At 37.9% G+C, this 21,397-nt stretch overlaps 1 protein-coding gene across 2 annotated transcripts in view; it reads right to left on the reverse strand.

The window, feature by feature from the left end:
* LOC109052084 (ubiquitin carboxyl-terminal hydrolase 34-like) overlaps positions 1–21,397 on the reverse strand; it is a 47,957-nt gene that overhangs the window by 6,526 nt on the left and 20,034 nt on the right. For both annotated transcript variants that reach the window (XM_042763200.1, XM_042763190.1), the window contains 49 exons: positions 21,270–21,352; positions 21,022–21,176; positions 20,818–20,931; positions 20,639–20,738; positions 19,731–19,890; positions 19,492–19,618; positions 19,256–19,403; positions 18,173–18,273; positions 17,886–18,095; positions 17,681–17,806; positions 16,303–16,425; positions 16,133–16,216; positions 15,864–15,950; positions 15,533–15,733; positions 15,373–15,455; positions 15,226–15,266; positions 15,006–15,130; positions 14,429–14,581; positions 12,983–13,143; positions 12,469–12,773; positions 11,500–11,663; positions 10,888–10,953; positions 10,667–10,813; positions 10,527–10,583; positions 10,362–10,439; positions 8,808–8,902; positions 8,558–8,730; positions 8,326–8,476; positions 8,140–8,218; positions 7,964–8,017; positions 7,274–7,369; positions 7,127–7,191; positions 6,914–6,989; positions 6,731–6,778; positions 6,520–6,585; positions 6,266–6,346; positions 5,961–6,046; positions 5,643–5,811; positions 5,117–5,191; positions 4,881–5,032; positions 4,584–4,737; positions 4,404–4,448; positions 4,211–4,315; positions 3,929–4,076; positions 2,775–3,079; positions 2,362–2,691; positions 1,235–1,392; positions 1,062–1,140; positions 854–980 (listed from right to left, as the gene is read on the reverse strand). In XM_042763200.1, coding sequence (XP_042619134.1) covers positions 854–980; positions 1,062–1,140; positions 1,235–1,392; positions 2,362–2,691; positions 2,775–3,079; positions 3,929–4,076; positions 4,211–4,315; positions 4,404–4,448; positions 4,584–4,737; positions 4,881–5,032; positions 5,117–5,191; positions 5,643–5,811; positions 5,961–6,046; positions 6,266–6,346; positions 6,520–6,585; positions 6,731–6,778; positions 6,914–6,989; positions 7,127–7,191; positions 7,274–7,369; positions 7,964–8,017; positions 8,140–8,218; positions 8,326–8,476; positions 8,558–8,730; positions 8,808–8,902; positions 10,362–10,439; positions 10,527–10,583; positions 10,667–10,813; positions 10,888–10,953; positions 11,500–11,663; positions 12,469–12,773; positions 12,983–13,143; positions 14,429–14,581; positions 15,006–15,130; positions 15,226–15,266; positions 15,373–15,455; positions 15,533–15,733; positions 15,864–15,950; positions 16,133–16,216; positions 16,303–16,425; positions 17,681–17,806; positions 17,886–18,095; positions 18,173–18,273; positions 19,256–19,403; positions 19,492–19,618; positions 19,731–19,890; positions 20,639–20,738; positions 20,818–20,931; positions 21,022–21,176; positions 21,270–21,352 — 6,116 coding nt within the window. The remainder of the gene's footprint in view (positions 1–853; positions 981–1,061; positions 1,141–1,234; positions 1,393–2,361; positions 2,692–2,774; positions 3,080–3,928; positions 4,077–4,210; positions 4,316–4,403; positions 4,449–4,583; positions 4,738–4,880; positions 5,033–5,116; positions 5,192–5,642; positions 5,812–5,960; positions 6,047–6,265; positions 6,347–6,519; positions 6,586–6,730; positions 6,779–6,913; positions 6,990–7,126; positions 7,192–7,273; positions 7,370–7,963; positions 8,018–8,139; positions 8,219–8,325; positions 8,477–8,557; positions 8,731–8,807; positions 8,903–10,361; positions 10,440–10,526; positions 10,584–10,666; positions 10,814–10,887; positions 10,954–11,499; positions 11,664–12,468; positions 12,774–12,982; positions 13,144–14,428; positions 14,582–15,005; positions 15,131–15,225; positions 15,267–15,372; positions 15,456–15,532; positions 15,734–15,863; positions 15,951–16,132; positions 16,217–16,302; positions 16,426–17,680; positions 17,807–17,885; positions 18,096–18,172; positions 18,274–19,255; positions 19,404–19,491; positions 19,619–19,730; positions 19,891–20,638; positions 20,739–20,817; positions 20,932–21,021; positions 21,177–21,269; positions 21,353–21,397) is intronic.

Consider the following 21,397-nt stretch of genomic DNA (forward strand, 5'->3'; position numbering starts at 1 on the left):
GTACCGCATGTTAAGGTGGATTGTGGGACATGAGTAGTTTTTGTACCGCAAGTTAATGTGCATTATGGGTAATGAGTAGTTTTTGTACTGCACGTTAAGGTGCATTGTGGGTAATGAGTAGTTTTTGTACTGCACGTTAAGGTGCATTGTGGGAAATGAGTAGTTTTTGTATTGCATGTTAAGGTGCATTATGGGTAATGAGTAGTTTTTGTACTGCATGTTAAGGTGCATTATGGGTAATGTGTAGTACCGCACATTAAGGTGCATTGTGGGAAATGAATAGTTTTTGTACTGCACGTTAAAGTGCATTATGGGTAATGTGTAGTTTTTGTACTGCACGTTAAGGTGCATTATGGGTAATGTGTAGTTTTTGTACTGTACGTTAAGGTGCATTATGGGTAATGTGTAGTTTTTGTACTGCACGTTAAGCTGCATTATGGGTAATGTGTAGCTTTTGTACTGTACGTTAAGGTGCATTATGGGTAATGTGTAGTTTTTGTACTGCACGTTAAGGTGCATTATGGGTAATGTGTAGCTTTTGTACTGCATGTTAAGGTGCATTATGGGTAATGTGTAGTTTTTGTACTGCACGTTAAGGTGCATTATGGGTAACGGAGTACTTTTGCATTGCATGATAATGCACATTATGATAACTGAGTAGTTTTGCACTGTGCACTTAGGTGTTTAACTTTTTGCATGGCATGGTAAGGTGCATTATGGGTAATGAGTACTTGCACTGCATGTGAAGGTGTATTATGGGTAAATTAGTAGTTTTGTATTGCAAATTAAGGTGGATAATGGGTAATCAGAAACTCCATGTGAAATGTGTGGTGTATTGTGGGTAATATAGTACCTTTGCGCTGTAAGTAGGGTCGCGTTGCCTTTAAAACAGACAGGAAGATGGACAGCAGCTCCACTAGATCTCCGGTCACATGACACGCAGTAGCCTCATGGTACATCATGTGCAGGGTGTTGAAGGACTGCAGACACAGAGATATTTAATTCTACATGACAGTCCATTAAAATGTGAAGATGCATGAAAAGAGTGAGAGTATGGACACCTCAGTCATGAGGATGAGTCCTCTGTTGAACACCACCAGCAGTCTGTCCTCATCATTCTCCAGCAGTATACGGAAGGCACTGAGAGTACACAAAGAGTTTAGTATGAATGAAAATGGCTCCGTCTTGTAAAATACTTGAAAAAAAAAACAGATTTTAAGGAGTGTGTGTGTACCTGATGAGAGTGGTCCAGCAGGAGCGTCCGTCCAGACAGCGCAGGTAACAGCTGATGGTGGTCTTCTTGAACTGCTTTACATCCTCCAGCTCTTCCTCTCTCATATCAGGCCTCTGAGCCACAAACAACTGCATCAGGTTAAACAACTCCTCCACCGCCTGCAGAGAAAGAAAGAACATGCTGTTATTTGCTTGAACGGAATTAACCTGAACAGCTGAAACTTAAATTCAGACATCATATTCCCTCAGATAGAAACAGGAGGCACATTTCATGACAACATGGCTTGAACCTCAACTAAATACTAACAAACAAAATGTTTACTGAAATGCTTAACTCTCTGAAAATGTTGTTTATAACATGAAATCAAACTGAATGCAGCATTATTATAGGCATTATTTTATTTTATTCTACATATTACTAATATGAGATCGAACCTGTTATCAAAATTTGGGAATGTTGTTTAAATGCAGATTTTTTTTCTAGTAATACACATTATTTAAACAACAAAAGTAAATACACACATAACATATATCAAATAAAAAATGTATAATAAATAATGATAATGGCTGAAGTGACAGTAAAGCCATTCATAATGTAACAAAACATTTCTTTCAATAAATGCTGTCCTTTCTATTTAAAGAATCCTGAAACATGCATCACAGTTTAATCAATCACAAATATTAAAGCAGCTCAACTCTTTTTAGCACTGATATTCAGAAATGTTCATTGAGCCGCAAATCAGCATATTAGAAAGATTTCTGAAAGATCATGTGACACTGAAGACTGGAGTAATGATGCTGAAAATTCAGCACTGGATCACCAAAATAAATTACATTCTACAATATATTCAAATACAGAACAGTTATTTTAAATTGTAATAAGATTTCACAATATTACTATTTTTATTGTATTTTCGATCAAATAAATGCAGCCTTGGTGAGCAAGAGAGACTTCTTTCAAAAACATTTAAAAATCTTACCGACCTCAACCTTTTGAATGGTGGTGTAGCTACTGATAAACTATCATATAAATGAAAGAAAAATGACTGTTTGGTCATATTTCTTGTAATAACTTTGGTAACTGGTTCAGAATCTGCTGGAGAGAAGGACAGTGGATGTTGTGCTCACCCCTGGGTACTGGCTGGCGTGGGGCGTGAGGTTTTTGAAGGCCCACTGTATGTTCTGGTGTGAGGCCAGCTGGCGGGTGAAGGCGGGTGACTGCTCGCAGCACATGCGCAGGATGGCGTAGTACGCCGGCAGCATCCCGCGGTTGAACAGCACCACCTCCTGATCGTCGTGATCGGCCAGGATGTAGTTGAAGGCGATGTTTTTTGTGACAACAGGGTTTTGGACGATGAGACGCACGTTCTCACTGCAGTCCACGCAGACGTTATACCAGAAGGACAGAAGCGCTTGCTTGTTGTGATTCGTGGCGATGGCTGGCTCTGATAACTTAGGCTGTGACATCGAGAGAGACACATGAGAGCTCAAATATGCACCATATGAGCATCTTAAAATGCTTTCATCTGCACGTGAAGTACCTGGAAGAGGTTCCAGAGGTCCATGAAGTAGCTGGAGAACATGAGCTTCTCTGTTTTGGAGATGAGGCAGTAGGTCATGAAGCTGAAGTACTGCACCAGTTTGGTGGTCCCGTGCACCGGCACGTCTACGTAGAGCTTGGCCCGGCCCAACAGGCCCAGCAGCAGGTTGTAGACCTGGTGCAGAACCACTGTGGTGTCAGGACTCAGCGGGAGGTCCCGTGTGGGGATGTGAAGAGAGCGCGTGGAGCGGAACATCTGACGGAACGAGTTGCTCGGGATGAGAGACACCAGCAGATACGCCGCCGCTGAGAGAGAGAGAGATTTATTACATACGTCACAAAATAATGTACAGTCTGACATTTTACCAAATTAATAATAAGATTAGCTATTCTTGTTGTAGATGTTTGTTTGGACACATAAATGACAATTCAGGTTTTTTTAAACGTGTGTAGTTCTTGATGCTATTATCGTGTGTGTATTCATAAATACACTACAGTTCAAAAGTTTGGGGCAGCGTTATTATCATAAAGTAAAACCATAAATATAAAACATTTTAGTTGCACGAAATTAAATAAAATACAAAAAAACTTGGATGACTTATTTCAGCTAGTTGCCAAAGCAACAGTTGTCATTTTCATTTAGTTTAAATTAACTAAAACTAATAAATTAAACTTAATAAAAACTAAGCTGACATTTAAAAAAAAAAACGAATACAAACATCAATACAAAATATGAAGTTACAAAAAGTTTAAAACTAAAATGAAAAAATCTGACTTAATATATAAACAAAAACTATAATATAATATCAATAATTCTAAAATAACACTAGTTTGGGGTAAGATTTTAAGTCTCTTTCGCTCGCCAAGGCTGCGTTTATTTGATCAAAAATACAGTAAAAACAGTAATATTGTGAAATCTTATTAAAATTTAAAAAAAAAAGCTGTTTCCTATGTAAAAATATTTTAAAATGTAATTGATTCTTGTGATCAAAGCTGAATTTTCAGCATCATGATCCTTCAGAAATCATTCTAAAATGCTGATTTGCTGCTCAAGAAACATTTATTATTATTATTATTATTATATGTGTTTAAAACAGTTAATATTTTTGATCAATTTAATGCATGTGTGTGTGTGTAGATTTTGTGTGTTCTTACATGTTCGGACACGTGGGTAGTTGTGCGCCAGCAGAAACCGCTCCACCCAGTTCTCCATGTTCTGCAGGACCCAGCTGTGAGCCAGCTTATTACGCGGCGTCTGAACGGCCAACCAGTCCAAACACTGAGACGGGTTATACTCGATCACCTGACAGACAGAGATCAGAACATCAGCGTATGAAGTTCTCCAAACATCACTGACACAAAACGCACATGTTAAGCAACATTTCAGTGAAGAAGTGAGGAAGTGTAATGGGACTGTCTGTGGGCCTCCAGAGTTACCTCCCAGATCCTCTGCAGGATGTAGGACGCAAACGAGGGCATTCCCGGAGGACCTGCAGCAAACTCCATCAGCATCGTCAGCAGCTTGAAGAACGGATTTGCCGCCTGTTAGACATGCACAAAATGTTAGTTAGTGTGTGGAACGATAATGATTAAGATAATGATTCAATAATAGTAGTAGAGTTGTTCTTACTTCTGGAGTCAGTTTAGCAATGGAGGTGAACAGCATTGACACGATCTATACCAACAGAGAAACACAAACCATGAGAAGTTATGTTACAGTTTGATATTATAGAACTTTTTGTTAGGACAAAGACTGTCGCAAGAACTAAGATACACTACTGTTAAAAAGTTTGGGATCTGCACAGCTTACATGTTCAGCCAGACGGTTGTTGTATCTGCAGAGGCTGAATATGAGGTTGCAAGTCTGTCTGATGTTAATACTGTCTCTGATGTGCTGGAACAGGAAGGGGAAACCTTTTCCTCCGGTCAGTGCGGCCATGTCACTCTGAGACAGAGTCAAGTGTCTGCAGACAGACGGAGGCAATCAGATATTACTAAAACAAAGCCATTTTCATTTTCTTTAAAGGAATTTTGGGATGAAATATGATTCACTTAAGGTGAAATATGACATGTTTTATGAGATTAAACCAAATACTTCAGTGTGTACCTCTCAGATCTGGACTGCTCCACCAGAAGAGCTATGAGAGCGATCATCTTCTCCAGAGCGGCCGGCCTGTACTTCTCCTCCGCCAGTGACAGGATGTCCTCCTCTTCATCCTCCTCGCCCTCCTCCTCCTCAGATAACACCTCCACCTGAGGCTGAGACAGAGAGATGGACGTTATGATCTGAGATCAGGGAAAGCCTGAATCAGAGAAGATCAAGCCTGATGAGACAGCACTCACATTTTCAGGTCCTTTAGTGCCAATGTAGAAATGCACCATTATAGAAATGGCTTGCAATGACAAGAGGAACTGACTCTGTGAAGACAAAAACAAGAAGAAAAAAAGCTTAAAACAAGAAAATAAAGAATACACTTTAAAAATTGTCCAATTTTAGTAAATAATAAATTAATACATAAAATGAAGCAAGTACAATATATAGGTAAATAAATAAGTTAAGAAAAAGTAAATAAATACATTAAATAAGTAAAATAACTAAAGTAAATAGATAAATAAAATGAAACGGGTAAAATAAGCAAATAAAAGTAAATAAGCAAAATAAATAAGAAGGTAAATAAAATAAATGCATGAATAAAATAAGACAAATTAAATACATAAAATAAATAGATAAATAGAAATAAATAAGTAAAATAAATAAGTAGGTAAATAAAGTAAAACAATTCAATAGATAAATAAATACATAAAGTAAAAGAGTAAATAAACAAGTAGGTAAAAATAAATAAAGTAGGCGAGTGAGTAAGTATGTTACCTCCTCTTCTCCCATTTTGGCAAACTCATAGAGGAAGGCAAAGTATTCAGTCAGATGTTTGCTGTGCGGCTTCACTCCGTGTTCCATGATTGACAGCAGCGTTTTGACGAACCGCGTCACACACGAGCGGCTGCCGATGTCCTCCACCGGCCCGTCCATATCATCAGAGCTGCAGACAGAGCAGAAGAACAGCACAAATGAGAACGTTTATAGAACAAGTCCCCTTTTCCTGACAGTAAGACAGTATATGGCTTTGAAGACATGAGGAAAGGATGTTCTTTGGCTCCAGAGGAAGAGAAAAAGGGATGCATCACACACCCGTCCTCCATGCCCGGCTGCAGGTACAGGTGAGCGTGGACCGGTCTGAGGCGCTGGATCACGTGAATACACAACCTCTGAAACATCTGAAACATCACATTATGAGTATTACATGTTAATTTAATCAAACTTTCCAAAATAAAATAAACTTTTCTTTTTTTTTTTTTTTACACTAATTTTTTTCTTTTAGGGGAAGAGTGTGGGTTTGTTGGTTAATAATTATGATTAAAAAATTAGAATTATTATTATTATTATCATCTTTATTTAAAATTACATTTAAATAAAGTTGTTTATGTAACACTCACCTGACGTACAATCTGATTGGGACACTTGATGAGAATCTGCATTGGCCACCAGTTATCATCTGCCATCTGATCCAAAAACCACTGCGCGCACACACACACACACAACCCAAAAACAATGCTGATCTCATCAACTCACTCAATTCATTTTGCACACAAGTGATTTTCCAGAGCAGAAGATGCTATGAAACAATAAGCTAGATGTAAAGTGTGTGTGTGTGTGTGTGTGTGTGTGTGTGTGTGTGTGTGTGTGTTACCTCGCAGGCAGCTTGGCTATTGTTAAACTGTTTGGTCAAGAGTTCGATCCACTGCAGCATTGTGGGCTGAGAGAAAAAGTTAAAAAGTAAAACTGACTTACAAAAATGGAAAAAAACAATGAAAGCTATTAAACACTACAGAAAATGGCATCAGGCCTGTCCTGTAAGTTACAACAGAAAAACAACCCAAGGGCAGTAAAGTCCATCTCACCTTTTCTTTGGAGTGGATGAATGTCTCCAGAACAAACGATGTGCTGAGCTGAGAGAGAAAGAGAGAAAAATGACTCAAATTCTGAACCTCGCTATTTCCCCCCGGACAATAACTGATGATGATACTGGAGAGGATGAAGATGACGTGCTGCTCTGATAAAGCTGTTCATGTGGTCAGACTCACCTTAGCTGTCATGAGCGACACGGACTTAGGATCGGGTAAAGTGCTGGGAATACTGCTGCACAGCTGCCACATAAAACTACAGCGAGACGACAAAAGAATAAAACAGAAAACAGACTTATTATATAAATCACCATACATAAATATAAACAGAAAAGAAAAGAGTTATCAAAGATATCCATAGTTTTGTGAAATTGTTCTAGACTGGTCTCTTACCCAAAGTATGTGTGTTCAAAGATGTTCTTGTCCTGGAGAAACTGCATGTTGTCGTGCCAGATCCACTATGAGAGAGACAGAGAGAGAGGAGCGGTCAGTGAAAAGCTCAGATGTGTGCAGGGAAGACTGACGGCGAGAGGTCCGTACCTCCAGAAGGTCAGGAGAGATGTCAAAGTTCAAGTCCTTCTCATTCTCATCCTCCACCTCCACCCTCTTATAGAACAGCATGTAGGCACTGTGGGTCTGAAAGGCAGACAAATCTCACGTTACTTTTATTTACAGAGCATTTATGGGCAGTTCAAATTCTGGAGCGAGACTTTTTTAAATAAGAATAACAATTTTTACAATTATAATGAATATAGAAATAATAGTAATAACAATCTATCATTATTTATTACTAAAATAATTATAATTAATATAAAAATAATTTAAAATTAATATATAAAAATGTATGACTGTTAATACAATTCTAATAATTAATAAATAAAATGAAATAATAATAATAATAATAATAATAACACAACAACCTATAATTTTTTACTATATAATATAAAAAATATGTATAATAAAAAAATATTTATAATATATAAAAATGTGATACTATTACTATAATACGTGTAATTAATATGTAAAATTAAATTAAATAATAATTTATTATTACTTTAATAATTATTTTATTAGAATTTTACTATAATACAAAATATATAAATATATATTAATATATAAAATAATGTTGTACAATAATAATAATAATCATGAATTTATCAAATCATATTTATCATTATTTTGTTTTATAATTATTATTAGTATTGTTGTTGTTGTCATCGCAAAACCAACCTTCTCAAAGGAGAAATCCATGAACTTGTCTGTGACAGAGTCATATGTTTTTGTCTGAAATGAGACACAAGCATTTCTGAATTAAAACAACATTAACTAGACTGTTATTTTTATTAGTTTATCCCAAAAACATATTGGATGACTTGATCTGATGGGAAAAATATAAAAAAACATACGGTCATCTCTCCACCAAAACATTCTGAGGCCAGCTGAGCCGAATCAAACGGCTTCACCTCCGCATCGTTAAACAGGTACCTGCAACAGGAAATGGCATCATCAGAAACGCACATGTCGGTCAGTTCTCAATAACAAACTCTGGGCTGAAATGATTCAGTAGCTGTAAATGCAGTGTGAATGCTCACCATTTGTTATTGCGGTAAGCGTGTGGGTTGACGATGTCCCTGATGAAGCTGTAATAATGGCCACCGTCCGCTGTGCCCGTGTGCACCGTCACCCCAATGAGGTCATACTCATAACTCTCCGCCACTTTTGCATCACTGTCATCACGGAAACCTGCAAATGACATCATGATTAGCCGACTGGAGAAGACAAACACAATTTAAGAAGGCTGTTTCAGCAGAACAATCGCTTTACCTTCCTTCCTGTCTCCCTTGGCCATGAGGAAGTCCTCGGTGTACGGCGTCATGTCGAGCCGCAGCGGGAAAGAAAAGTGCGTGTTTACTTTTTCCTTCATCATGGTCACCATGTTGAACGTGTAGCGCATGGTGTTAAAGCTCAAGATCTGCGGGAGCTTCTTAAAACAAGCCCTGAGAGACACAAAGAGCTGTCAGAAAATATTCAGGGCCAAAACAGAAAGATTTCAGCTCTCAGAGGAAGACTGTACCGTTTTTCAGCGCGGACTTTCTTCCCACACTGAGAGCAGGTGTACATGTTATCACCCTCCAGAGTGTCCTTAATGGTCACCTCGTCCAGAGACTCCTGAAGCACAGAGACGGAGACACGAAGGATGTATTTACATTCGTTTTAGGGCTGGATTCTGGTTTCAGTAACATTTGTGTCACATTTATGTCACCCTGTCACATTTACTTTTTTATATACTGTGATTTTCTTCATCAGCATATTAGAATGATTTCTGAAGACACTGAAGACTGGAGTAATGATGCTGAAAATTCAGCTTTGATCACAGAAATAAATTACATTTTACAATATATTCAACTAGAAAACAGTTATTTTTAATCATAATAATATTTAATCAATATTACTGTTTTTACTGTATGTACTGTATTACTGTAGGAATATGTAAAAAACAAATAGTCTTAAGCAGTATTTCATTATGTTTTAAACTTATTTTGGCCTCATCTAGCTCTATCATGAGAAAAAAAAATTACAAAATATTTCTCTTGGCACGAAGAACAAAAAAACTGACTGTAAATAATGTGGCTATTATTAGCCGTTCTTCCACTGACCCACCCAAAACATGTTGATTGTAATAGTGTTTTTCTATTATGGATTACTAATATATATTTTTTTCCAATTACAATGTGTGATTTATAACAAGACATAAAAATAGAGCAATGCCACAAGAAGTTACTCAGTAAACAATTCATATTAAAGTGTATCTTTACCAAATGTACTGTTGCAGGCTTGAAATGATATAGTGCTTTAGCATTAGTACACTCTGAAAAACAAAGGTGCTTCACTATGCCATAGAAGAACCTTTCTGTCTAAATGGTTCCATAAAGAACCTTACACATCTGAAAAACATTTCTGTTTCACAAAAGCAGGGTTCGTACAGAAACTGCAAAATGAAATTCCTCGGGTAATATCGCGAGATCTTGTGTGCTGCTAAAAGCCCGGCGAAACGGCTCTGTATTTATATCAGACGCGCTGCATTGTGAATTTTGCATAAAAAGATTTTTTATCGAGGGAAAGAAAGAACACTAATTTCATATATACTGCCCTTTTAAAAATCAAGTATTTTTCAAGTACCTTCTCAAAAATATGACTGTTTTCAAGGGTTTTCCAGGACTTAAATTTCAAAAAGTCAAATTCAAGCACTTTAAGTACCTTGTACAAACCCTGCAAAAGGATCTTTGTGGTGAAAGAAGGTTCTTCAGATTATAAAAAGGTAAGAAAGAGATGGTTCTTTAAAGAACCTTTGACTGAATGGTTCTTTGTGGAACCAAAAATGGTTCTTCTATGGCATCGCTGTGAAGAACCTTTTGAAGCACCTTTATTTTTAAGAGTGTGACTACAAATTGCTATTGGTTTTATGCAAAGCTCCCATCACATAACATTTTAAAAAAACATCCATTGAAAAACTCATATTTAGTAGTAAAACTTCTAAATCCTGTTCCTGTTAATGACCTGTACACACAGAGCATGAAGTTTCCTTCAGATGAGTGTGTTTGTGTGTGTGAAAATGAGAAACACTCACATAGATGTTCTTCATATCAGCCACCTGACATCTGACTGTGTAAAACTCCTCAGCCGTCTGACTCACGTGATCACAGTCCTACACACACATGGATATCCAATGAAACGCTCACCCATGACCGGGCTCTTTCAGAAAAGACACATTCACACACGAGCTCAATCTTACCAGTGAAACCACATTGTTGGTGATGATGCCTCCAAACAGCGTTTTGACTGTGTTTTTCTGAAACAAGAAGCACACAAGCATTACAGGTGTGCGACTGTTTCACTAAACTCACTCAAAGCACACAGAGACGGATGTCGTACCAGGTCCTGAGACATCTCCTCTATCTTGGTGATGAGGTCTGTGAAGAACTCAGTCATGTCTTTCTGCTCTCCTGTGTTCAGCGGCTGTTTGTCCATCGTGTAGGTCTTACAGAAGGGACGAGGGTTGTACGCCTTCCTCTCGCTCTCCTGCACATGCACATCGGAAACATTAAAATCACATCTGCAGTCGTGAGATTACATCATGTGATAAAGTCACATACCATTAGATAAGTGAACATCTTCTGCAGCTCCAGCAATGTGGTCTTATGCTTGATGTCCTCTGAATACTGTAAATCAACACAGACACAAACACAGATATTACTATAAAGCACAAATCCAACAACATCTCAAACCATGGAGTCTGTGCGTTATTAAACACTTCATAACACTTCAGTTATTTGAACTGTGGTAAAATGAAAGTAATGCATGGCCTGTCATGTATTATCACATTTATGTCATGACAGCGAAATTATACTTTTATTATTAAATATTAAATTGTTAAATTAATCAAAAGTAAAGCATTTATAATGTTCCAAAAGATTTCTATTTCAAATAAATACTGTTGTTTTGAACATTCTATTCATCACAAAATCCTGAAACAAAATATAGCATAGTTATACGCAAAATATTACGTCATATCAACATTGATAATAATCAGAAATGCTTCTTGAGCAGCAAATCAGTATATTAGAATGATTTCTGAAGAATCATGTGACACTGAAGACTGGAGTAATGATGCTGAAAATTCAGCTTTGATCACAGCAATAAATTACATTTTTCAATATATTTAAATAGAAAACCTCTGATCAGATCAGACTGTTTTATGAACTCACTTTAGCAGTAAAGACGGCCTGTCTGGCTTCTGGGATCATGTAGAGCTGTTGAATGGTGGAGGCCAGGTAACACGTGGCACCAAGGTTAGTCAATCCCACAAAACGACACTCGGCTCTGACATCATCATGAGGCCAGTAATCCCATTTATACGGCGCATGAGACGCTAAAAACAAACAAACAAACAAACCCCAAAGATCAAAGCAAGACACGCTTGTTTACATAGAAACAAGTATGCATTTATCAGTGTCGATATTAACAAAAACTAAAACTGTTAAAATTGTATTTGTTAATTGAAATTAAGCTGAAAAAAATAAAATACTTTAAAAAAAGATAAGTTTAACCTCACTCACTCACTTAAATTGAAGTACTAAAATGACTAAAAATGGGGGAAAAAAGAAAGCTAAAATTTTTCATTTAAATTAAAAAAACTAATAAAAATATCATGTCAGTTTAGTGTTTTATAATACTTGTGAGATCTAAAAGGCATAGTGAAACCTCAAATCAATTTACGAGGACAACCTTGATAAATAATTTTGTTGTCTACATCTAAATAAGGGTTAGGATTTAAAAAAAATCAATCAGTAACACTTTACAATAACCATCTCTAGTTAATGCATTAACTAACAATGAGCAATACATTTGTTGCAGTATTTATGAATCTTTGTTAATGTTAGTTAATAAAAATACACCTGTTCCTTGTTAGTTCATGTTAGCTCAGGTTTATTAAATAATATTAACAAATATAATATTTAAATCAGCAAGTTCTAATTAAAAAAAAACAATTATTAGTACATATAATGATATTAACTTTAAGAAGAATGTTTCATTGTTAGTTCATGTTAACTAACTAAGGTTAAGTAAGAAGGTTTATGGTAAGGAGTTACCAAAAATCTAATCAGCCTAATTTAAAGACAACACAAGTCAGAAATGTCCACAAAGTGCAACACACTCATGGTTGTTGTGCTCACCCTGCATGTGCTGTGACATGACCCAGTTGTGCAGCAGTCTGTAGTTCTCCACCGAACCCTTGACCACCTCCACCAGCAGGTCGTAGGCTGCGGCGCGGGCCGCGGGACTCTTGCATTTAGGCTGCTGCCGGTCCTTCAGGCTGGGCAGCAGGAACAGCAGATCATACGTGTCCCTGAGGAACTCCTGGCCCTCCCGAGAAAACTTAAAGGGAGGTTTGTGCTTCAGGACACTGGTGGCCAGACGCAGGAGACCTGTCAGACCATCGTCCTCGATCGCCCCGTCCTGCTGGTCCAAAATCTCACGACTGCAAGTGGAAAAACAACAGCATGCTCAGTATTTAAAAAGATAAATGGTGCATTTTTGCTCAATTACTTTCTTAGTAGCATAATGTCACCAGTGATTTTTCATTAAAACTAAAAAAGTTTGTTTGCTTGTGGCTGCGCTCTCAAGGGCTAAGCTAAAGCTTCAGAAGGAAACTGATGCCATAATCCAAGCAAAAGGAGCGTGTTTGACCTGCGGATGCAGTCGGCGAGGTGTCGCGCCAGGGCGTCCAGGTCCAGCAGGGTGGTCTGACTGGCATCTTTCACGTGGATGTTGTCAATGAGTTTACAGAGCAGCCAGAAATACTCCTTACAGCCGGAGTGAAACATGGCCTCCTCCTCGAAATCCTCCAGCTGCACCGGCGAAACGCACACACATACATACATTTAAAGGAATTATGCAACACAAAAATCAAATGGGCAAATAATACTGAGCCAGAGTTGTTATCGTTAACGAAAACTAAATCTATTAAAAACATTTTTATTCACACAAATAAAGCGGAAATAGAAAATAAATAATAAATTAATATAAATTATAAATATAATGTAATTTAATTTATATTTAAATTATAAATAATAAATATTAAAATTTGGGCTGCCCCCGAACAGTTGACTAACCTTTAGTTGACGAGAAGAGGCTTGGTCGACCAAAATTTTATTAGTCGCAGAAAATAAAAATCCACAGGAAGTGGTGAGGTCACGCAGTCTGTGAGGGATCATTAACGGCTGGATTTCGTGGTAATACAGTTCATATGTCTCAAATATGTCTTATCATCTGAAATATGTTAGTAGCAACTTTACATGGCCGCTCAACCTAATGTTAACCTAGAAAAATGTGCAGTAGGGTGCTCACAGCATAGGATGCGCTTGCTTGCTCTTGAAATAGGCCTACTCTGTCATTTTTGTCATACAAATAAGAGCAATACATCTTTCGAATCTATAAAGCCTCAACATTTATTTGGGTGCACTCACCATAACAACAAAACATTGCGCTTTTGTAAAATAACAGGATGCGCTTTCTGCCGTCTCGGCCTTTGTGAACTTGAGCACGAAACTCCATGTATACTTGCCTTACAGACATGAAAAATACATCTATGGAGAGTAAAATGTCTACTTTCAAAGTAAACAATTAAAATTTAAAAAATAAAAGTAAAAATGTCCTCAGATAATGTAATCCGTAACTTGCATGCAGGCGCATAAACTACTTTGGAGATGACGAGTCAGTGTCGCCGAATTCTCTTAAACTGAAAATTTATTAGACTATGTAGGCAATTAAAGGCTCATTAGCATGATTTAAATGGTTTATTAATAAACGTGCGATTAGTCGACTAATGCTTCAAATGAACGACTACTACTTGACCAGAAAAGTCTTTAGTCGAGGGCAGCCCTAAAAATTAGCAGCAAAAATGTTGCCTTGGCAACTAACTTAAAAAAAAAAAAAAAAAAATATGAAAAATAATTTAAAACCTGAAATGGATGCATGAAGCATATATATATATACATATACACACACACACACACACACACATATACACACACACATACATATATACATGCACACACACAAATAGTATATAAAAGTATATAAATAATATTAAACTAACAGAAGCACATAGACATTGTCAGTGTTTGTACTTACTCTCAGGGGTTTAAGCGCCTGTGCGTCTGGCAGGAACTTGAGCAGAGTGGACGCGGCGAGCAGCAGGAAGGATCTATTGATGGATTCTCCTCCCTCCAGACCTGACAGAGACAGCTTATACAGACCACTGCACGCCTCCTGACGCACCGCCGTCTGCAGATACAATACGACAATACAATAAAAAAATACAACCCAAAACAGCCTTCCTGCAGCTCAAACAGCAGAGAGTGGTGACAGCAATGCCAAGGTCATGCGTTTGATTCCCAGGGAACACAACTCATGACAAATGTATACCCTGAATGCAATATAAGTCACTTTCGATAAACCGCCTGCCAAATGCATAAATTGAACTTTAAAAAAATAAATAAATGGCATTCACAAAACATTTAACATGCATTCCCCAGAACATTCAACATATTTCACATAAATATTTTGTGCAATGTAGAGTGGAGCTGGTATTTTTTAATTATTGGTTTGAATAGCTATGGTTTGATTGGTTGATATAATCGTTCCCCGCTCAGGTGATCAGTAGAATTAATTTCAGAGATGGATAAAATCATGGCATTCTTTCGTTTACCTCAGGTATGAGCAGCGTGAGCTTCTTCAGCCAGTCGTGCAGATGTTCACTATCAGCCAGGCTGGATTTCACCAGAGAACAGCAGTGAGCCCAGCTCACCAGCAGCCACATGGAGTAATGTGTCACTGCGTAAACATTATTAATAAATATTAATGAAACGTCACCAGTAATGAGAGAAAAGCCAAAACCCTCACATATATATAACCGATGATGTGCTTACCCTCGTGTCTGGATCTGTGATCTGATTGAGCCTTTAAAACCCTGCAGGATAATCACAAAAAAATAAAAAAAACAGTAAGTAAATAAAAAAAATAAATGAAAAGGAGTCCTCGCGGGTGAGGATCTTGTGTATGTGCATGCTATTCACCTGTGTGCCAGATTGCCGTATGTGTAGGCCACGTTGATGAGCCGCTGGATGAGGCTGGTGCCTTGAACAAGACTAAGGAAAACCTGACAGAGAAAACAATGCCGAAATGAGAAAAAGCTCACATACACAGAGAAAAATCCATTTAGAAGCAGTTTCACACCTCTGTGAGACGAGGTATGTGCAGGCCCTTCCCATGATCCCCGGCAGCTTTGCGAGACTTCCCTGGCCACGCCCTCTTCCTCTGTGTGTCCGTGAGACCAGACCAGGCGAAAACGTCATGATAGGCCAAGTCCAGATCGGCCGGATCCACCGCAAACTGACAAATGAGCTTCAGCAGACACGCGAGACAGTCCAGCAACCACTAGAGAGAGAAGAGAAGAAACAAGACATCCACAGCTGCGCAAAAGAAAATCCCCTGGACTTATTTCACTTCAAAGTCAAAAGGAAAGATTTGCAAATGTTACACAACACAGTCTGTTCTTGACACTCACCACAGTCCAGGATTCTTGCTCTTTCGGCTCTAAAATTGCAGAGTTAAAAATGTCCAACAGAAGCTGAAGACCTCCAGACGACACAAACTACAGCAGAGACACAGGTGCAGTCTGTCATTCAGCTCAAATACACACTACCCAGAGCGCATGGACTGGAGCACACATATTAACAACTACAAATCGCATAATAATTTTACTAAAACCCATAGATTTGGTGTTACCTAGTCCATAAGTCAGTGAACAAAAGCAACAGATGGAGGGGTTTGTACCTTACAGCTCCAAGTGTTCTTGCTGTTCTCGATCTGCTCCTCACTGGAGTCGTCAGAGTCTGGATACAGATCACTGTAACTGCCCTGAAACACACACACACACAGGTTTCAAGAGAAAGAGCATCTGCAAGTGTGAAGAAGATGATCTGAGTGTGATTCTGGATGTGTACCGTAGACTCGCGGTGAATCCTGCGGTTGGGTTTGCCGAGGGCCTCTATGATTTCTAAAGCGTAGAGCAGCTTATGAGGGCTCTTGATCCTCAACAGATCCTTCCAGCACAAACCGTCAGATCCCTAAAGTCACAATGAACACAAATTTCAGTTGTCCCGCAGTGTCCAGCACACAGGTTTCTCTCTCTCCCTCTAGCCGTCGTCACTGCGTGGTGTGACGCTCCTCTCAATATTCTGCTCTATGAATGTGCGTTTTAGTAGTTTTATGATGGATGGATGCACTTTTTTTGGCTTCAAAAACAGGGGCACCACTCACTGCCATTATACAGCTTGGAAGAGCCAAGACATTTTTAAATGTAACTGTGATTGTGTTCGTCTGAAGGAGGAATGTCAGATACGCCTTGGATGCCCTGAGGGTGAATAAATCATGCGCTAATTTTCATTTATGGGTGAACTATCCCTTTAATATCAATATATGTTCTGTCCAATTTTGTGTTACTTTCAATAAAAGTGTAGTTATTTTATTGGCTTGTGTTTTTTTTTTAAATTCAGTTTAAATTTAAATTTGAAATTATTTTTTTTTTTATTGAGTAAATTTTAAAAGTCTTGAAAATTACTTTATTTTACTTTAATTATTACAAAGCATTTTCGGTTTCGGTTTTCAGCTAAGTGCATCCAGAATTTTCAGTTTCGGTCCAGAATTTTCATTTCGGTGCTCCCCTAACATATATATATGTATCAGTTTTTTTTGCCCCCAAAAAACAACTATTTGTTTATGCAGATACATATGCAGAAAGAATTTTCACTTCAAAATCGCTAGCACTAGTAAAATATTTTTTTTTTTTTTTTTAATTAAATAGAAAGACTTTGAAAATTTTGAGTATGAAAATATACAATTTTATATATTAAATACATAAATTTTCTTTTTATCATAATGTATCCAGTTTTTGCCCCCCAAAACTAAAAACTACTTGTTTAATGCAAATTTAATCTAATGCAAATTATCATTCAGAAATTGCTAGTAAATTGTAACACACTGAATTAAACATGAAATTTTGAATTTGAAATTTTGAAGTATAAAAATACATAGTAAATGAAAAAAAAAAATTACATTACAAATTATAATGTATTCAGTTTTTTTTTTTGCCCCTAAAGCTAAAGAATATTTATTTAATGCAAATGTTACCTAAGGTGAAACTGCTAATAAATTTCAACACATTTTGTAGAAATTTATATTGATATATTGTAAAACATACTCCAATAATCTTAGTTTTATTTACTTTTTTTTACTTATTATCATTTTAACAGTGTACACATTCAGGCAAACAAATGCTAGAAATCTCTTAAATGAATGGGCAGCATGGGTCACGAGACTAACTGTGTCATCAGAGATGTTCTGGAAGGCCTGGAGCATGCTGGGACACGTGGGCAGCAGCATGAGCAGCTCCCACACACGACGGGACAGATTCTCCGCGTGGAGGTGCAGCTCCTCACAGCGAACACTCTGCAGGAGGAAACACACTGGATTGGATGCTGGTTGAACTCAGTCTGGACCGGGTCTGAGGCATGGAGCTGGACGTTACCTCAGTGCTGTGCTGGGGTCTGTCAGGGCCGGGCGGTTTGAAGCAGGCCAGCATCTCCAGCAGGTCGAAGAGGGTGGTGAGGTGGGGCTCCTGCAGGAGCAGCAGCATGGGGATGTGCTCCTTCTGAGGGGGCGGCAGACACGACGCTGGCAGCTGGACACCCTCGCCCTTCCTCTCCCTCCGCGGAGCGCCCAGAGACACGAACACCATCTGCACACACAAACGCCTCTTAGTGTTTATTTCTTGTGTTGCAGGTTCACAGGCGTATGAGGATTTGTTTGCGTTACCTGCATGTCCTTGAAGCCGAGCTCATGAAGGGTCTTCTCATCATAGTCAGTGGTCAGCTCGTGTCCTGATGAGATCATGCGCACCGGACCCATCAGACCACCTGCACATAAACACACACACAAAGGCTTTACAAGGCAAGTCCAACTACAACATGTTGCCATATGAGCATTCATTTGCACTTTTGACTGATTATAAGTTTTAACTAATTTCACAAATTCACAAATGCCAATAAGAGAGACTAAAAAAAATTATAATTGTGAATTGTTTTATTTTAATTTTATTAATGATTTTATTTATGATTATTTAGTGTATACATAAATTATATATATATATATATATACACACACATAAATAAAATTTAGTTTAACCAAGTCTTTTTTATTAATAAATATTCTACATATAAATTCAATATTTAAATTATATATATCCAAAATATAAAGTCACAGAAAAAGAAACTCTTGCATATGAATAAATATTTATATATAAACAAAAAGCATTTAATATAAAAATATATTTTAATATATTTAAATTATAATATGTGGATATATAAAGATGTACACAGATAGAGAGATAGACAGACTGAAATATTTATAGTACATACAATATATAAAATATCCAAAATATTAAATCACCAAAAAAGAAAAATAATATATATGTAGATAATAATTATATATTAATACTGCACATATAAATTTATAAATCTAAATTATCTATCTATCTACAGGTGCATCTCAATAAATTGAATGTCGTGGAAAAGTTTATTTCAGTAATTCAACTCAAATTGTGAAACTCGTGTATTAAATATAGATATTACATATAATATGTATGTAAATATATAAAATAACCCCCTCTCAAATAAAAGAGAGAAAAAAAAACAATTAACATATGGATAAATACTGTACACATAAATAACATATTTATATTATACTATACATGGTATTTCTTTTTCAATTTCCCCAAGGCTATTTGTTTTTTGCTTATGGGCATATGTGTGCTATACACATCAGACAGTCAGAGTCTGTGGATGTTCTATTTGAGGTTCAGATGCGACAGAGTCACAGTTGTCTGTTTTCTTTGTGCACCTGGGAAGTCCTGCTGGCGGCTGGTTTGACCGAACTCCTGCAGCTGTGCCTGCTGGCTGAGCTGATCCTTCTGCAGATTCTCATACCAGTGCGTGACCTCTGCCCTCAGATCAGCCACCTGATCGCTGGGGTACATCTCGATGGTCATCTACACAGACACAGAAAGCTTTATTAAACTCAGCGTGATGTCTGAGCAGACACTAGCGATGAGGTAGATGATGATGATGAAGGTGCACCTTGTCAGGCAGTCCTGCTGGCTGACACACGATCCTGAGCGGGAGAGACTGTTTATCACTGAGAGCTTTCAGATGACTGCTGATGCCCGTGCCCTCGATCTGCCACTGCCGCAGGTGATACGCAAACCTGAACACACACACACACACATTCAATTCAGCGTCCGTTTAAATTCTGATATAAAAAAAGAGAAATGCCACTTCTCGTGTAAACAAGGTTTTCTTGCAGTGGCTGTGTGTACCTGCGTCTGAAGGCCTCCAGGTGTGTTTTGAGCAGCAGCAGTCCTCTCTCGATGATGGTCAGGCTGGAGTGGGCGTCTTTCTCCAGGTTAGCAGACGCCATCATCAAGCTCTCCATACACTTACTGATGAACTCCTGCTCCTTCTCCAGACCCGTTTTACCTGCGGTCACACAGACTAATAAATACACCACATTACACACTCACATATATTCAGAATACAAAACAAAAAAACACAACCATCACTCTCCAATGGTACAAATGGCAGATTTAATCAGTCATCAAATGATGTAAAATCACCTGCCATTTGAAGGATTTGTCAGTTCATCAAAATCAAAACTCAACCCTCATTTATTTATTTATTCACTATCTATCTATCTATCTATCTATCTATCTATCTATCTATCTATCTTAGTAGTTTAAAATAAAAGGGACAATAAGTTTCTTACAACCACTGTTATTTCAGCATTATTTATATACTATTATAGTTTTTATTGATTTTAATAAAACTTGTACTCGTATATTTTTAGTTATTTTAATTATAGTTTATTATTATTACTATTTTTTAATATTACTATTTAGGCTTAAAGGGATACACCACCCCAAAATGATAGTATTAAAAGCTAAAAAAGTTTCTTCCTACATCTAATCTAATCTAAATCAACACTGATCTGACATCAGCTGAATAACCGAACACTAGTTTGCTTATCACTGAATTGAACTTGTTTCATAATGAATGAACTTTACACAGTTACTGAACTGACTTGAATTATTCAGTAACAATCTCTACTGTATATAGTGGTATAAAAAAATAAAGCTGACTTGATGACTAAAACTGAGGGGTTATCAAAATGTAAATGTTTTACTGTTATGAATGATACAAAATATGTAAGTGTTTGGTGTTTACTGACCGCTGATGTAATAGGAGTTGATGTACTGGATGGCAGCGCGGCTGATGTCTGCAGACTGAGCCCTCAGCGCGATTCCCCACAGCTGATCCATACCACACAACTACAGACAGACAGAGAGAACGGTCAGTGAAAACATAACGAGAGAAACCGCAGAGATTTTGAGATCCGCTGCTGTGAACCTCGCAGTTGGAGCTGCTGTCGTAGGCGCTGGTGGCCAGACGAGCCAGATTGCACAGATGCTGAAACAAATTAAGCCCCGTCATGCTGATCGTCTCTGGCTTCAGCTGCGGCATCTGAGAGAGAGTGAGAATCACCTGATTAGAGATTCATTCTCGCGGCACGTATCGTATAAAAGATGTGCTTCAAAGATACAGTGGCCAGACCTTCTCCAGGAAGAGGTGTTTGTATGTCTCCATGCCCATGGCGTGCTGATCTTTACTGCGGACCTGGTTTAGGAACCAGTGCAGGGCGTCGTCGTAACACTCAGAGTCCTCCACTAAACAGTGCCACAGGATGTCCACCTGCTCCAGACTCAACCCTGACACACACACACACACGGGATATTCGTATAGTTACATATGGAGCAATTCTCATGTGCAGCGACGTGTGAAAGATAAAGAGAGGTGCTCACTGAAGTGGTCAGGTGATCCGAGCGTTGAGAACACACAGGTGAGGAACTGCAGACGCACCTGCACCTCCGCACTGTGACTGTACCTGAGACACACAGGATGTTAACACTGCACTTCATTAAAACAAAAC

The sequence above is a fragment of the Cyprinus carpio genome, chromosome A1 (genome assembly GCF_018340385.1).
Source record: "Cyprinus carpio isolate SPL01 chromosome A1, ASM1834038v1, whole genome shotgun sequence".
In the NCBI taxonomy this organism is placed as follows: Eukaryota; Metazoa; Chordata; class Actinopteri; order Cypriniformes; family Cyprinidae; genus Cyprinus; species Cyprinus carpio.